Source organism: Oenanthe melanoleuca, chromosome 4A (genome assembly GCF_029582105.1).
Source record: "Oenanthe melanoleuca isolate GR-GAL-2019-014 chromosome 4A, OMel1.0, whole genome shotgun sequence".
In the NCBI taxonomy this organism is placed as follows: domain Eukaryota; kingdom Metazoa; phylum Chordata; class Aves; order Passeriformes; family Muscicapidae; genus Oenanthe; species Oenanthe melanoleuca.
The window spans coordinates 2,412,730-2,429,471 of record NC_079338.1 but is presented as its reverse complement, the minus strand read 5'-3'; the positions used below and the strand labels follow the sequence as shown (position 1 = coordinate 2,429,471).

The 16,742-nt window shown below is 47.0% G+C and overlaps 1 protein-coding gene across 1 annotated transcript; it reads right to left on the bottom strand.

The window, feature by feature from the left end:
• Positions 1-1,597: 1,597 nt before the first annotated feature.
• On the bottom strand, positions 1,598-12,750 carry PGK1 (phosphoglycerate kinase 1). Its single transcript, XM_056491131.1, has 11 exons — positions 12,581-12,750; positions 10,023-10,073; positions 9,025-9,180; positions 8,765-8,909; positions 6,786-6,889; positions 5,986-6,105; positions 5,047-5,161; positions 4,582-4,761; positions 3,888-4,065; positions 3,611-3,709; positions 1,598-2,063 (listed from the first exon to the last, which is right to left on the bottom strand). Exons 1-11 carry the CDS (start codon positions 12,643-12,645, stop codon positions 2,023-2,025), a joined length of 1,254 nt encoding a protein of 417 aa, XP_056347106.1. The 5' UTR covers positions 12,646-12,750; the 3' UTR covers positions 1,598-2,022.
• Between the last annotated feature and the right edge of the window lie 3,992 nt (positions 12,751-16,742).

Below are 16,742 nucleotides of genomic sequence, written 5' to 3'. Positions count from 1 at the left end.
CAAAGACATCTGTGTGTACAGAGCATTATTAGTGCTTGCTGTACTTAATTAGAGATAGCTTTTGATGGAGAGAGGAAAAAGGCAGCAGAGGTAGTGGCCACACACCAACCTTGCACTGTAAATACCCAGAAAGGAGGGCTGGGGGAAAGTCTGTTATTGCTCCATGGGAGTCCAGCAGCACAGGGGCACAAGACTGACACAAAAATGGGCTGTGCTGTCACGAGGCCTTGTTTGCTAGAGCCAGACAAGGAGGATCTGTTACAAGACATGGTGGAATGTTTGTTTTTGTAGTACTGGATTTCCAAAATCCATGGTCTTTTTGCAGCTGACAAGCCTCCTCCTTTCTTTGCCTCCTTCCTGCAGCTGTCGGAGGTCTGCACCCTGCCTGGAAAACATGAGCACAGCCCAGCAAAAATGTGCATCATTCATGTGCCAGCAGACAATGCTTGGGAGAGTTACAAAGGAGGGGAGGAAGAGGAGACCACAAAGCTGCAGTAATTTGCATTATTTCTACTTTCTTTGCAATAATCACTTTTGGCTTTAAACTGTAACAAGTATTTATTTCAGAGCAGCTTTATCACACTTCAGCATTATTGGGTCTTAATTCACACCGCCCCACGACCAGGTAAAATTTGGCAGAGTGTGTCTGTTCTAACACATACTTTTATTTCATTTTGGTAATATTTTATATATAGAAATTAACTGAAAAGCAGAGTCTGTGTTGTGACCTGCTGCTTACCTCAGGGACTCCCTCCATGGTCCATCCTTAATGCTTTGTGCTGTGCAGAATCTCCTGGGAGCAAACATTGCTGGGGATTTCACTGGGAACCAAACCAGGCCATGGCTGCCCCACAGCACTGACTTTTCCTGGATCCAGCAGGAAGATCCACCAGCAGTTCAGCTGGAGCAGTGCCTCTCCTCAGAGCAGAGCCGTGACTGCTGCCATAACCCAAAGCTGAGGCTGGAGGAGTCCCAGGTTTGGTTTTGAGGCACCCTGTGCTCACATTTGGGCCCTGCAGCCCACATGGAAATCCAGCTCCAGGCACTGGAATCACAGTGCTGGGCCTTCCCTGACAGTACCTGCAATTCTGCCATGTGCTGAAGCCACACACAACCCTCAGTGTCCAACTGTGCAGTTTTACCATGCTACATTCAGTGCTTTTAGGACCACAAACTTGAACAGAGTCACACTGCAATTCTGTTTGCTAGGGACTTCATTTTTACCTGTCTCAGTCTTCAAAATTCCCCCTGTATTGACATTAAATACATTAGTTGCCCACTATGAGGCAAGTTCTCTGGATTACAAGCAGTTGAACTTGCATATTGCTTACTTGATTTGCACATTTAAAATTTCATCTTACTTTGAGGGGCATTGAAGTTTTAACATAACAGCACATCTGTGGCAATTTACTTCCTCAACCAAGTTCACTTTGATGATGACTGGGTGCTTATAGAACCACTGGACAAACACAAAAGGAGATTTGGAAATATTATAATTAGAGCAAATAGGAAAAATAGCTCAGATTTTAGATGCTAGAAGGTATTTTAACGCAGATCATTCCAAACATCTGAAATAAGGACAACATACAAACTGGGAGCACTTTAAATATGTTTATTCAGCAGCTATTACAACCAACCTCCAAAAAACTGGAGTCCCCTCTGGTTTCTGAACCGTGTCAAGTGATGAAAATGCCTCTAGGATGGAAGCTGGACAGTGCACTCCTGAGATAAACGTCTAACAGGGATTAATCTCTTTGAAAAGGCAAAATATAAATATATACACTCTAAATTCACAACAACAGCTTCAACTCACTACGTTAATTCAAGTGGGGTAACAGTGGACAAACCCACACCATGTAAACTGCAGTCGGAAAAGGTCTCAGCTCTCTGCTGCTGCCTGGTGCTCCAAGGTCCCGCTCCAGGTTTCATTCTGGGATGTGCCTCTGGCAGAGCTGGATACGGAAGCGCTGAAGTGCTGGATCTCAGGGGCTGTGCACGGGACCGGGCGTGGGGCTCTGCTCTCTACACGTTGCTCAAGGCATCCACACCAGGGAGAACCTTACCTGGGGGAGGGGAAACACAGCACAGCAGGGTTAAAGATCTCTCTGTGCTCAAACAACTTTGCAATGTTCAAAGGGATGTCATTTTTAAAAGTAAATCAGGAATTGATTTGGCTCCACCTTGATCACGGTGGTTCCATGGACCTGCTCCACACAGTAAATCCACCCAGAGCACAGCTGCACTCAGATATCAGCAGAGATTCTTAACACAGCCCAGCCATCAATCCTCAATTAACAGTAATGGCACATTTCTGTCCAAGTCTCTGTTAGGGCCAAATCCAAACACCCAATATCCTTTTCTATTAAATTTGATAGCAAACAGATTTTGATTGGATTTAGGGAGTTGCTACATACTTTCTTAAATCCCTAGTGGCATGTAAATAGAATTCTGAAGAGCATGGTGGAAATTTTAAGAATTAATTAAGAGGAAAATCCTCCTATGAGTCTCAGGTCTTCAAATAACTAAAACACCGAGGTTGAGACATTTACATGTCTCTTTCCAACTGATGGAATCAAAGAATATGCTCATCTTTGAGTACAAGGGCCTAGATTAATATAGTGCAACATTTTCTGAAGCATTTTTAGCTGTTTGTCCTACTTTAATAATGAACAGACACCACTCTGGTTTTGCCTTTCCTCAGAAAACAACCTTCTAATGCTCAAGCTATACAGCAGGGCTGAATTGTAACACTATTCACAACTCACTAGTTTGTTGAGTTTTCAGGGATTTTTCCCCCCTTTTTCATTTTCAGCAGCTTTTCTAATTAGCCAGACTTCCGTTACATTTAAAAGATCACACACACAAACCCATATTTTGGGCCAAAACGTAGCAAGTTTTGGCTTTTGAATACACAGCATTTCCTTCAAGCCATCTGCATTCTTTCCCTTCTCCATCACTCCCTAGGCAACAGAAACAAAAGCTCTGTCTCCCATCTCACTCCTGCAAACAGCAGCTGCAAGGCAGTTTATTGAAGTTTCTCCTCTGCAGAGGAGTTGAGAGCACTGGATAATTTACACACACTGGGAAACGGCAAATTACCAGAGGAAATGAAAAGTCGTTTAGAGAACAATGGAACTCGTTACAAGAATCCCGGCCATCCTCACCATTTTGAATTCCAAGTGCCCTCGTGCAGGTTTGTCGGTGAGCACCAGAGGGCTCCCCAAAACCAAAGGAATTCCAAATGAGAAGAGGAGACTTCTGGCAAGAATTCCAGTTCTGATGAGGTTTCCCTAACAGAAACTGGGCATTTTAAAAGGCTGGTTGACATATCCTGAGGGATAAGTGACAAAATCCAGCCCACTCTTGTTTTCTATCTATTTTCTGGGAGAGGCACGCTGTGCTTTTTGCAGGAATATTCCATTTTCCTTCCTCTCTTCCCGTGTGAGGGCTACAGAACAGCAGCAAGAGGAGCTTGTGGCGCCAAAGCTACAGGACTTCACATGGTGGAACAGAAAAAACTCTGTTGATGTGCTTTCTTGACTGCCAACACATGGTAGAGTACCCAGAACTCCACATTCACTCAAACAAATAAAGATAAAAGAGGATTTACCCTCTAGCAGCTCCAGGCTGGCACCACCTCCTGTGCTGACGTGGCTGACTTTATCCTCAGTGTTCCACTTGGCACAGCAAGTGGCTGTATCTCCACCACCTGTAGCACAAACAGAATCCATGAGATACACAAGAAATTCAGATTTTGTCCAACTGAAGGCCCAAGCTGAAGGCCAGAGGAGAATGTGAGGAAAATATATTGACCATTATTTTTAATCACAGTGCTGGCCACCACAAGCCTCCTCCATGCATTTAGAAAAATAAGAACAAACACTTACCAATAATGGTGATGCAGCCTTTTCCAGTTACTTCTACCACTTTGTCCATCAAGGCTTTGGTTCCTTTGGCAAACTTGTCCCACTCAAAGACTCCAACTGGACCGTTCCACACGATCTGCTTGGCCCTTCCCACAACTTCAACAAACTTCTTCACACTCTCAGGGCCACAGTCCAGGCCCTAAGGGAAGTGAGAGAAGGCACAGATACACTCACTGCTGATCCCCCAGCTCAAATCCCCCTCACCCCAGTCATGAACAAGAGTTTCTCTGTATGCAGGGACAGATTTGTCAGCAGCTGCTGCAGGAAGGTAGAGTCTGGGGTGGTATTTATCTTCCTAACACCAGTAAGTCAATTTCAAATCAGTATCAGATTCTTGAAGCCTTACATAGAAAACTTTGCCAACCCTACTTAAATTCCAGTCAAATAAAAGGGATTTCTACTGCATTCATGTCTGCAAGCTGGGAGAGGAATTTTGGTGTTTTAATCCAAATCTCACAGAAGCTACTTAAGACTAAGAACTCAGAACAAACAACAGGGCTTCAATTTCATTAAACCAACCAACCCTACACAGCTTGACTACCCTCAGAATCATTTGCCAAGGCTCACAATTACTCTTTCTACTCCTTTAAGAGGTGTCCTACCCACCCTATTCCTTTCTGCCCCTCCTGTCAGCCCCTTTCCCATTCAAACCTACCATCCAGCCAGCAGGAATGCCTGAAGCCACTGTGGCCTCCCCAGTCTGTGCATTTTCATCAAATTTGTCAGCAGTGATGAAGTCAACAGGCAGAGTGATCTTCACACCATTCTTCTCGGCCTTGGCCATCAGGTCCTTGACAATTTTTGATCCCTCTTCATCAAACAGAGAGTTGCCAATCTAAAGGAAACATTTGGGAAAAATAAGAGGCATCTGTTTAGCTCCTGGTCATGAGAGAACATCAGAACCCATGCTGCTCAGGCAGCAATTCTGGAAAGACTGTTTTCCTAAAGCACATGGAGAGACACAGCAGTAATCTGAGTTTTGCAAAGGGGTTGTCAAGTAATTTCTCAGTGCTCCCTACTCTTGCAGAGAGCCAAGATAGCCAGTGCTCAATCCCAGGACATATAAGGGGCATTGAGACCATGTTCTTCACTAGGAGCAGACACAGAATTGTTCTCCTACCTCCATGTTGTTGAGCACTTTGAGGAAGGTGAATGCCATTCCACCACCAATGATCATCTCATTGACCTTATCCAGCATGTTATTGATCAGCTGGATCTTATCCTGAACTTTGGCTCTGGTGAGAGAGAAAAGGAAAAAGAATGAATTATTAATATTGTGACTATGGTATGTCAAGGCTGTTCTAGAGAACGATCCAACAAAAGAACTGTTAGGAATGGGCAAAAAGAGAATTTCACAAGTTAGCAGGCCAGCATTAAAATTCAACTTACTAGAGCATTATTCAGCCCTCCATATCTTCTTTTCTATTTAAATATAAACCTCATTTGGCCCTTTAGAGCCTGATTTCCCCTGACTGCCCAGCCAAGTTAATTCACTTGATGAAATGCACCTTACAGAGCTGCTGTGCTGGATTGAGCACACATCTGATGAAAACTGGCTGCAATTAAGTATTTCTGCACAGGAGATGTGCACTTGGTTGTGCACCTTCCAGTCCCTTTGCACACCAGGTGCTGGGGCAGGGCAGAGCCCATGCAGCCCCAGCAGGGCCCCACTGCACAATGAGAGGTCGTGGCAGTTTACAGAGTGCTGAGCCTGAGCACTGCTGAACCCTGAACTGGGGGGAAAGGTCACTGACAATGTCTGGGCCATCACGTGGCTCTAACTGCTCTCCTGGCTCAGCTGGGCAAAAAACTGCTAGAGACTGTCTCAATTTGGGGAACTTCAGAGGTCAGGAGAGACAGTGAGCAGCCAGATTGTATCATCACAGAGCAGATGTATCAGTTAGCTCCTCTCTAATCCACATCTCACATCTCAGGAGTCAGCTACAAATCTGAACTGCAGGTACACTTAAAGGAAAGCACTTGCTTAAACCAAGCAAAAATAACATGCCATTTGTTAGGGGAGTTAGAGAAATACAGTCACAATGTTCTTCAGTCTTACCCTCCAAGAATGGCCAAGAAGGGCCTCTCTGGACTCTCTAGGGCCTTGGCAAAATAATCCAGTTCTTTCTTCATGAGGAAGCCAGCAGCCTTCTGAGGCAGATTGACACCTACCATGGAGCTGCAAAATTAAAGAGTAAAGTGAGGAAAGGAAAAATTTACATGTAGAAACACTCCTATGTCTCACAGCATTACAAAATCAACCCATTAGTCAGCTGTTGCAATGAGAACAGCTACCACCTGCATGAAAACACACACAGGGGCTTTGTTTTCCTAGTGTCATAAGACAGCTGTCCATGAATAATTTCTGACATTGGTTTTGCACAGAAATATTGATTTGCAAGACATTTATCATCTCAACTAGTGATCCAAGACACTGGAGGACACAATAGCCAAGAGCAGGGAATTCTTCTTCCAAGAGGATTACTGCAGCCTGCAAGTACACATATGTAAAAATAATCACTCTGAAGTGATTAATATTTTGGAAAAGAGGGCTGTTGTTTGCAGGATTGTTGATTGCAGGACAATTTATACAAGCCCTAAGTAACTTTCAGATCTTCCAAGTCTAAAAAGAGCCAATGCAAGTCTTAAGATCCTGTTTCAGCTTTCTCCTGTACCCAGAGACAAACCTGAAGAAGCATACACTGATGACAACTACCTCCAGTAAATCCACTACTGAGAACAAACACAGCACAGTGACAGTGGGACAAGCCCAAAAGGAGCTCAGGGGCAATATTTGATGTGTTTCCACAGCAGATATTGTTCTGCAGCTCTGCCTGTGGAAGGGAAATGGGAACCCACCTGTGAGCTCGGTGTGCAGTGCCAAAAGCATCATTGATATAGACATCTCCCAGCTTGGAAAGAGAGGCTCTGAAAGCCTCCACTTTTGCAGGCTCAGCCTTGATCTAAAAAGAGAAAGAATAAGTTTGTACCCAGAGGCTTTGGCTCTGAATAATCTAACCAGTATCTTCATTTGCTTTTTCCCAGTGCAGCAGAAATAATGAAGTTTAAATGGTTTAAATTCCACTTTAAGCTACCCTAGACTAAATATTATTGCTGAAACTGTTCCCACTTCTGAACTGCAGCACCATGAACCTTTCAGTCTCTCTCCAACAGATTTCCAGTGCTGTGTGGTGAACACAGGTAGCACAGGAAGGGTATAGAGAGACAAGGCAATGCTGAGGTCAGGCTAAACAAATTCATGCTCACTCACTGAACAAAGCAAGCACAGTCTCCAAGGGACATAGGTAAAAAGTTGAGCTCTTGAAAGACTGATTTAGCAACTGCATTGAGGATGAACCAATAAACAGGTGTATTTCTGTTAAGACTCCTCCCAGCATCCTACCAAATCCTCACAGGACGGCTTATGCAGTTCAGCTTTCCTTCCCACCATGAGGAGCCAGCAGAGCTCACTAGGGCAGCAGGGGACTGCCCAGAGGTAGCTGACAGCCACCTGCTGCAGGGGAACAGCCCAGACTGGAGTCAGGCCAGCCCCTCTCCAAAGGCTTTTCTGCTCCCTCAGTTCATCACCCCACAGGAGGCCTCTGCCAGCACCCAGATGTGACACCACAGGGACACTGCCAGGAAGGCACTCCAAGAGGTAGCAACAGAGTTCAGCACAGCTTTGGGGGCCCTTTTTAACAGCTTGAGCAGGAGACAAGCCCAAGGGACCACACAAGTTATAGAACAATGATGCCAACTGCTCCTTCACTGAGCAAACTGCCTGGCTGTACAGACTAAGTGCTCCAGTTAGAACCAGTCCCATCTGTGATCAGAACACAAGAGGCTCTGACAGAAGGAACCACTGCATCTACTCTGCAAAAAGCACCAGTCAGCAACTGCATCACTGTTTCCACAGCACTGACTTTCACCTCTGCTAGAAGCACCACTGTCCCTGGCACATCCCCTGTTGTGCTCAATGCAGTGTGTGCTTCCATATGCACACACCCAGCTTAATCACCTGGGAATTACAGAAGCACACAAAACCAAGGGATTTCTCCCAGAGAAAATTAAATTCTTGCCTCACTCTTCTCCCTGCCACTATACTTGCAGTGGCACACAGTTCTAGCAGTGAATAATTCCAGATTTGCTCAATTTCCCCCTGCCATCTGCACAGGCTCATCAACTCTCTGCTGTGTTCCTAAGCTGCAGGAGTCCTGTGTCAGCCCATAAAGGGCACCAGTCCATGTCAGCATTCCCTCCAAGAACTGATCTGACCAGAGGCAAGGCCCCTGTAAAGCCAGCAGGGTCACCATTGCTAAGAAAAGCAGCTGTCTGGAGCAAGCACTCTGCTGACCTTCAACAAAATGTCAGAGGTGCAAGGCAGCCTGATTCTAGAAAACTTCTCTGAAGAGCAGACAGGCTGAGAGGAGGGTTTGGTAGTCTCTGTGCTGCAGAAATATTAGCCGTGTAACCCAAACAAGAAGCATCATTCTTATGGGACTTGTGGCAACAAACTGTCTTCAAATTTATTTTCATTTTAGAGATCTAAAACTGAAGCCGAACAAGCAGCAGTTTCTTGCACAGCTCTATTTTGTTTCTTTCTCCTTTTTTAACAGCTAAAGCCTTTCACTTGAGCTGTTTCATCTTGGAAATTCACTGTATCCCACTCAAAACTTTTGCACAACAGTGGGACACACTGAGCTAAAGATCTCTGCCATCCAGTTAAGAGCAGGTTCCCAATCAGTGCTTTAGAGAGGCTGCTGGCTCTTCAGCAATCTGCAGCAAAGAGCAGATAAGACCAGAGCAGGCACCCAAGAAAGCCAGACTTGAAGTTTCACCTTGTTCCCTGAAGCATCCTTGCCTTTCCCTTCCTCTTCAACGTGGAATCGGAGGTTCTCCAGCAGGATGACTGAGCCAGCAGCAGGATTAGCACAGGCCTTCTCCACCTCAGCACCAACACAATCCTTCATGAACAAGACCTCCCTGCAAACACAAGACACACTCTGTAACCTCACCTGTGACTTCCTAGTGAGAGAAAAACATCCAGCTGCCCTGACAGGGAGAGCCTGCTGCACACCAGGCTGCTTTAGCACTTTACCTGCCCAGGAGTGCCTTCAGCTCCACAGCTACTGGGGCCAAGGAGAACTTGTCAGGCATGGGGACACCGTCCGGGCGACCCAGGTGGCTCATGAGAACCACAGACTTGGCCCCATGGTCCAGACAGTGCTTGATGGTAGGAACAGCTGCCTTGATTCTGTAATAGCACAGGAGAACTGATTAGTAAGGACTCAATTAGAGTTTATCAGGCAGGCAGGGTAGTACCACTTACACATGAGCCCTGGGAGTTGTCCCTCAAAAAATAACAAAAGAAACAGCACAAAAGCTGAGCATGACAATTCTTTAAGAAAGCATCAACAAAATTCTCCATCCCATCCTGTTTTCATACACTTCACTGTTATCTTCCAGGCAATGTAGGACATGGAATTAAAATGCATTTTGTAATCTAAATCCTGCTGATCACTCAGCTAAGAAATGCCAGGACACACTACCAGGCTCCCTGGGTTACCCTGGGATCCTGCACCAAAAGAGAAATGATGAGCAGTGAGAACATGGTGGTAAACAAAACTGGCACCTGCCTGCAAGTGGCAGACAAGCAGGGCTAGACATCTGGCACCATTCTTTCTAAACCCAGGTTCTGTGTGCTGCACTGCAACAATTATTCTAACAAAGACAGCAAGTTACCACAGCCCCAGGGTAAGCAAGAGACACAGAGATAGTAACAGAGACAACTTTCACATACAGCCTAAGAGATGCGGCTGTCAAATGGTCATAGCCAACTTAAGAAGTTCAGAATGTCTAAAGTAAGAGATTTTTTTTTTTCCACAGCAGCCACAGTGAGTATCAGCCTTGCAGTTAACTGTAGTTTGCTAACCACTGCAGGGTGTTTAATTAAAAATTGCTGGACTTTCTCTGACACCTTAAATACTCTGGTGTGAGCAATGACAGCTTAATCATGGTAATGTTCCAGGTACTGGGGTGAAGTGAGAGACACAGCAGACTTTGTGGCCTCCATCTGGGATGGAAATCACAGCTCACCTCTGATTGTTTGTTATTTTGTGATCCTTCATTGGAACATTGAAGTCAACCCTAAAAAAAAACCACAGAAGCAAAATTAAATATTCAACAATTGTATTTTATTACTTATTTATTTAATTTTAAATATTCAACAAATGAGTGAGGGAACCTGCCAGTAAAGGTGCTGGTTAGAAAAGCAGTGTTACAATTAGAATTAGATTAGAATTTAGAATCCGATGTTCACCTCTGCTCTGCCAACAAGCTCCATTCTGAAATCAATGTGTTATCAGCCATTTCTGCTTGTGCTAACACCAAAAATGGAGAACAACCATTGCTAGAATAACTCAGGGAAGCTGAGCCACCAAACACATCCTAATCAGGACCAGAGCAGCAGTAATGCTGAGCAGAAATAAATCTAGATATAACTCTTTATTTTTTAAACAATATTATTTCAGCTCCACAACAAGGAACATCCAAAGAAAAGGGAATGAACGACTAGTGACCTTGTGCTCTCTGATGAGGTTTCTGAAATACTTGGCTGGACTGCTGTGGCCAGCAGGCAGTTCAAGGAAACTTTAATTTCTGTCCTCTGCAGCTCTAATCTCCCTGCAGCGAGTGCTGTGGCTTATCCCATTCTCCCTGGAAGACCTGACTTGGATCCTGAGGTAACTTCCTGACCCGTGCCAGCTGAAGGGCTGGCAGGGAGGAGCTTCAGCAGCTCTCCTGGCATCCCTTGTGCCCATGTGCAGGAAGCTGCGTTGCATAACCGCGAGGCAGAAATTGCTCACTGAGCTACTGAGGGAACGCCCATGGCTGGAAAAGCGAGTGGCAGAGAGCAGAGTGTGCATCCTTCATCCTTCTACACATTAAAGAACATCCCAGTTCAGCAAGATGAGTGAATGAATCCCCCTGCAGCCCACTCAGCACGTGAAACAAATGGGAAGAAGGACAAAAGCTGCCAGCAAAACAAGAGTAGCTGAGCAGAAAGAAATTGAACTGGCAGCCCCACAGCACAGTGGTCGAGTTCTAGAAGGGGCAAAGAAAAGCACCATTATCCTAAAAGGAAAGAATAAAAGAACAGTTGGCTTTACAGAGCCATCAAAACTACAAAAGAAAGGTCCAGCTCAGCCTTCTTCACCCCTGCAGACAATTGAAATCTGAGCTCCCCTGAGCCCTCTGCCCTCCCCATTCTCAACTTTTCCTGAAGCTTCGGCATCAGGACCGGAAGCTAAGCAGCCAAAATTACGACGAACGTGAGAACAAAAAGAAGAGGTATCGATTTTAGTACTACTGACAGCACGTGGTGACTCGTTTTAGAGGGGTGAGATGCAGGCAGGAGATACTGAGCCTGGCAGCTCACCTGCTTTTTTTGGGTAGCCCCTCACAGAACAGCAAAATTAATTAATTAGCATTAATTAAGGAGATTTTGAGTGGGCAAACCCAGCCCATCGCCTGCCAATGCACGGCTGCTCTCTGTAACATGACTCAGAAATGGAAAAAACCCAGTCAGATGGCCAAAAAATTAGTCAGGTATAGACTTCTACAGAGACAGAAAGATCTTTTGTTGTACCAGACCTAGAAAGTGCACAGAATCCTGAATAAACTTCTTCAGTACTTGCTACACAGGCTGTTTTCTGATAATCAAATTTTTAGGGAACTAGTTCAAAACAAAGTTAAAGAAACAAGGGGTAAAAAGATCAAGTTGTCTGTCACACTGCCAATAAGAGGAGCTATACTTCTGCTACCCCTTCCTACTCACAGAGTAGATAACACACACGTAGTAACCACGTTGTAGTGACCTTGGACAAACTACCCCGTAATGAAAGTATTTCGAGCAGGATATATCACGGTGTACCTTGGTGCCCTTATCTCCCAGGACTTGGCAACGATTTCAACACTAGGCTTTCAGGCACTGATGCTTTATAAATAAGCCATGAATGCCTATTTTAGGGTTTCAGACCAGGATGTGCGGTGACGCCCCATCCCTGGAGGTGTCCAAGGCCAGGCTAGAAGAGGTTTGAAGAAACCTGCCTTAGCAAAAGGTGTTCGCATCCTTGGCATGGGGGTGAAAGGGATAAGCTCTAAGGTCCCTCCTAACCCAGGTCATTCTGTGATTCTATGGTTCTATTCCTGCTGCGAAATGCTGAATTATTATTGGATTTGAATAACCGGGCAGAGCCGTATCTTCACTTGTTTATTGCAATGCTTTTTCAACTTTCACTAAGGGAAAAAAAAAACAAACAAGTAAATAAGCGTTTTTTGGGGGTAGTTCTCCGGAATAAAAGCACGGCAGGCTGGCAGGATTTCTCCTCAAGCCGCCTGTGGCGAGCGGGGTGATCCAGGGCGGCAGAGCCGGGCCGGGATTTACACCCTGCCCGGCCGCCACGTCCCTGCAGGGAGCCGGGCCGGCTCCATGATGAGACAGGAGCGAAAAAAAAAAGAAGAAACGAAAACCGCACAAATCGACACGTGCCCGGCTCGAGCTACGGACTGCTGCCGGGGGCACCGGCCCGGCCCCAGCGTGGAGGATGGAGCAGGGCGGCCCTCAGGGCACGCACATTCCCCCCGCAACGCCTCACCTCATGACGACGCGCTTGCCCTTCACATCCACCTTGTCCAGGGTGAGTTTGTTGGAGAGAGACATGTTTGCTGCCGGCTGGAATGACCCCGCTCCTGCTGTACCCGCTCCGCCCGGCCGCCTCCGCGCTCTGCCGCAGCGCCGCCCGCGCCGCCGCCACCCAGAGCGCCTCGCCCCGCCCCTCTCGCCATCCATTGGTCCGTGCTGTCCGTTCTGAGTTCCTATTGGTCAGATCTCCTGTCAGTCAGCGGGCATCCCGCCTCTCGGGGGCGGGGCTGCGGCTCCGGCCCCGGTCACGTCCCACACGCAGCCGCCGCTCCCTGAGGGCGCGGGGAAGAGCGCGGGGCTCTATCCCTGAGCACCAAATTAACGGGTCCGCACCTTATCTGAGGGAAAATCACCCCTGAATGGTGTCTGAACGTGTGCCCGCTGCTGGGAATCCTTCAGAGGAAGGGCAGCCACTTCACGGCTGAGCCGTAGGCCTGGGGCAGGCCAAGTGTAAAGGATGAGACAAAACCTGGGATATTTTTAAGCCACCTACATAAATACTTCTCGAAACAACTGTTTGAAGGGATACACCTTGCAGCAGCACGGTTTGACAGAATCACGGGGTGATTTGGGTTGGGAGGGACCTTAAATAGAATTTTGTTCCACTTCTTGCCGTGGGCAGGGACACCTTCCACTATCCCAGGCTGCTCCAAGCCCTGTCCAGCCTGGCCTGGGACACTTCCAGGGATCCAGGGCAGCCACAGCTGCTCTGTGCCAGGGCCTTACCACTCACAGAGTGAGGGTCAGGGAAGATTTTTTTGCTAATAGCTAATCTCAACCTACTGTCTTTCAGTTTGAATCCATTCCCCTTTGTCCTGTCACTCCAGGCCCTCATAGATAGTCTTTGTCCCTCTTTCTAGCAGGTTCCCTTCAGGTACTGGGAGGCCTCAAAGCCTTCATTTTTCTGGGCTGAACAATCCCAGTTCTCTCAACCTGTCCTCATTAAAGTGATATTCCATCCCTCTGATCATTTTGGTGCCTTCTCTGGTCTTGCTCCCTGTGCAGAGCTGGGGACAATCCTGCCCTCTGTCAGCTCAAAGCCATTCCCTGTTGTCCTGTCACTCCAAGCCCTCATAGCAGGTTGGTGGGTGCAGCCAAAAATCACCTTCCCCAACATACGTGCAGCCTCCAACGCAGTGCAGCTGGGTGACAATAGCACAGTGCAATGCTCTGTACTGGGTGAAAAAAGGAGCTCATGTTCTTTTGTCTTTTGCCCATAGGATAGGCCTTTCTGTTGCTGACAGGGTTATTTTTTTGCCACGCTCACAAAAATGTACAGACACCGCTGAGAAAGTGATGGTAACAAAGTCAGGTCTCTGCTGACAGAATGGTGCTGGAGAGAGTCCAGAGAAGGGTAACAAAGCTGGGGAGGGGTCTGGAGAGTCAGTCCTATGAGGAGCAGCTGTGGGAGCTGGGGAAGGGGCTCAGCCTGGAGAAAAATGAGACTCAGGGGGAACCTTCTGGCTCTGCACAACTCCTGACAGGAGGGGACAGCCAGGCTGGGGGTGGCCTCTGCTCCCAGGGAACTGGGACAGGAGCAGAGGAAAAGGCCTCCAGTTGTGCCATGGGAGAGTCAGGCTGGACATTAGGAAGAGTTTCTCATGGAAAAGGTTGTTAAGCATTGCAATGGGCTGCCCAGGGAGGTGTGGAGGCACCATCCCTGAAGATGTTCAAAGGACTGGCTGTGGCACTCAGTGCTCTGGCCTCATTGATAAGGCAGTGATGGGTCAAAGATCAGATCCAGTGGTCTCAGAGGTCTTTTCCAACCTAAATGATTCTCTGATTCAAATCAGCATGCACTGACAAGAAATGAAACACAAAGGTACCTAGAAAGCCAGACTAATGCACTGCTCGCTCACACATGGGTGAAAACAGCCAGCCTGAGGCAGAAGGGTGGGAGTCTCCTGCTGCAAGACTTGTCAGAAGGCTCAGGAAAGCCTGGATGGGCCTCCAAGACATGTTAAAGGTGTCAGTCCCCACATCAATAAACCCTGAAATACACAAGTGGGAACAAACTGACAGGTGACATGAAATCTCCTGTGAGGTGGTCACCAATCAGGATGGAGCAGACCAGGAAACATCCCTTTTGTTTGTCCATGTGTGCTGCTGTAGTCCATCTTATATTGCTGTAACTCTATAATCAAGGTTCAAATTAAATTAGGTCCAGTAATGGTCTCAGTGTTGACAGCAGAGTAAATCTGGGGGTGCCCAGGGGTCCCTCCTGTGACGTAGCAATTCAGACCCAACCTTGTAACTCAGAGCCCCTGGACAGTGCTCACAGTGTCCCCAGTGGGCAGGGACATCTGGAAGTGTCAGTGTGAATCCAGCCTTCACCAAAGCCTGAGAGTCAAGCCCTAAACTGCTCCTGGTTCCAGCCTCCCCTCAGGAGCTGGCATTGCCTGCTCCAAGCACAGCTGGCCAGAGCCACCTCCACCTGCCAAGCCAGAAGTGGCAGCAGGTGAACAAACCTTAGAGGGACTCTGGTGAGGAGATAAGAAGGGGTTCTCTGCATCTGTAACTATTTAACTGTTCTGAAATTAATCCCTTTCCTTCTTCCGGTACTACTTCATGCTGTGCTGCTTTCTCCGAAGGCAAAGGTTAAATTCCTCCATGCTGACTCAGAAAGGAAAGCTGCAGCCCACAACCCAGCCCTGGCAGCACCTCCTGCTTTCCCTGGGAAACGGGTTCATTCATTAGGACAAGGCTTTAATTTCAAAAGCTTGCCTGTCACCTCCTGGGGGTAAAGAAGTGTGGAGCAGGAATGTCACACCTGAGCACCCTCAGTGATTTAGGAATCCCTGTGCCACAGCTGAGGGAAAAGGGACAGCAGGACACCAGTGAATCCCCAGGCAGACAGGACATTCAGCAGGAAAGGACTAAGCAAGCCAAAAATAAAAATGACCAAGAGTACTCTACTCAATAGGACCAGCTCCACTATATCCTAATGGTTTGGAGAGTACTGGATAACAAGTCTGGAGCAATCTTGATGCACTTAAAGATCATTGCTCCAGCAGAAGTTCAGCCATAGCTCATTCAGTGTTGTCTGGTTTTATCCTTGTTTGCTTTTCCCCATTTATTTGTGTGAAGAACATGAGATAGAGGAATAGGGAGGATGTCACATGAGAACTTGAGGTGGCAGAACACAATTACAGATGGGGAATGGCCCAGGCAAGAGAATTTGTGTCTTATAAAAGGGATTACAAAGAAAGGAGAAGAGATTCAGACACACATTCAAAGCTCACTTCCACGCTTGAGTCACCTCTCTGTCCTTCCCTCCTGTTGTGAAATATTTAGAATACACTGCAAATATTGAAAGAAAAAAAGCCCGTGCAAACAGTTCAACCCCTGCACTTTTAAATTAACCAGTGCAGCAAAGCCAGGAGGGCAAAGGGCTGGTAATGACAAACCCAAGGAGCTGGGGTGAGACCTGTGACCATCCTAGGAAGTCATTCCCAGGAATATGAGGCAGCAGCTGTACTTTAGACTGGCACAGCTCTCCTGCAAGATCCTGCTTCATTTATCCAACAGGAACAGGACTGTGCAAGTTTAAGCAGGCCACAGGTTCTGATGGGGTGTGTTTGTGAGGGCTGTGGTTTGGAGACAAGAATCTGCATCTCCATCTGTACCGTGTGACCCTGCAGAAAACTTCCTGCTTATAGAACCACCCACTGCAGCTTAAGCCTGCCCTTAAAACCAGGCTGCAGCACAAGGTCTGAGTGCTCTGCTCTCCTTGCAGGGGGAGATGGTCAATATTCAAGCACAGGGATTGTGGAGGAAAGATAAAGAGATCCGATCTGGAGCTGCAGGAAAAGCTGCCTGAAGAACAGGCACAGTGCTAAGAGAATAAAGGCAGACATGTCCTGGCTGCTCCCTCACCTGGCCAATGCCTGCACAACCTCATTCCCAGCTCCTGCAGGGACAAAGGGCTTCAGGCTGTCCAGGCATGAAACTGAATGATAAGTTAATTAAAAAATGCTGAAGAATGCTCTGTGTCTTTTTCCTGCACCTGAGTGTGTGTGTACAGCTCTCCAACTCGCCTTAAAAAATTTATTTTAGAGATGTGTTTAATGGGATACAGACAACCCAGTTTTACCTGGTCAGCAGTTTTCCTTCAT

What these genes read in the sequence shown, in the direction of transcription:
- PGK1 (XM_056491131.1), bottom strand. Translation starts at nt 12,645, where the DNA reads ATGTCTCTCTCCAACAAACTCACCCTGGACAAGGTGGATGTGAAGGGC. An exon ending in AGGATGCTTCAGGGAACAAG is followed by an intron (nt 6,890 to 8,764) that starts GTGAAACTTCAA and finishes TTCTCTTTTTAG; the next exon opens with ATCAAGGCTGAGCCTGCAAA. An exon ending in AAGTGCTCAACAACATGGAG is followed by an intron (nt 4,762 to 5,046) that starts GTAGGAGAACAA and finishes TGTTTCCTTTAG; the next exon opens with ATTGGCAACTCTCTGTTTGA.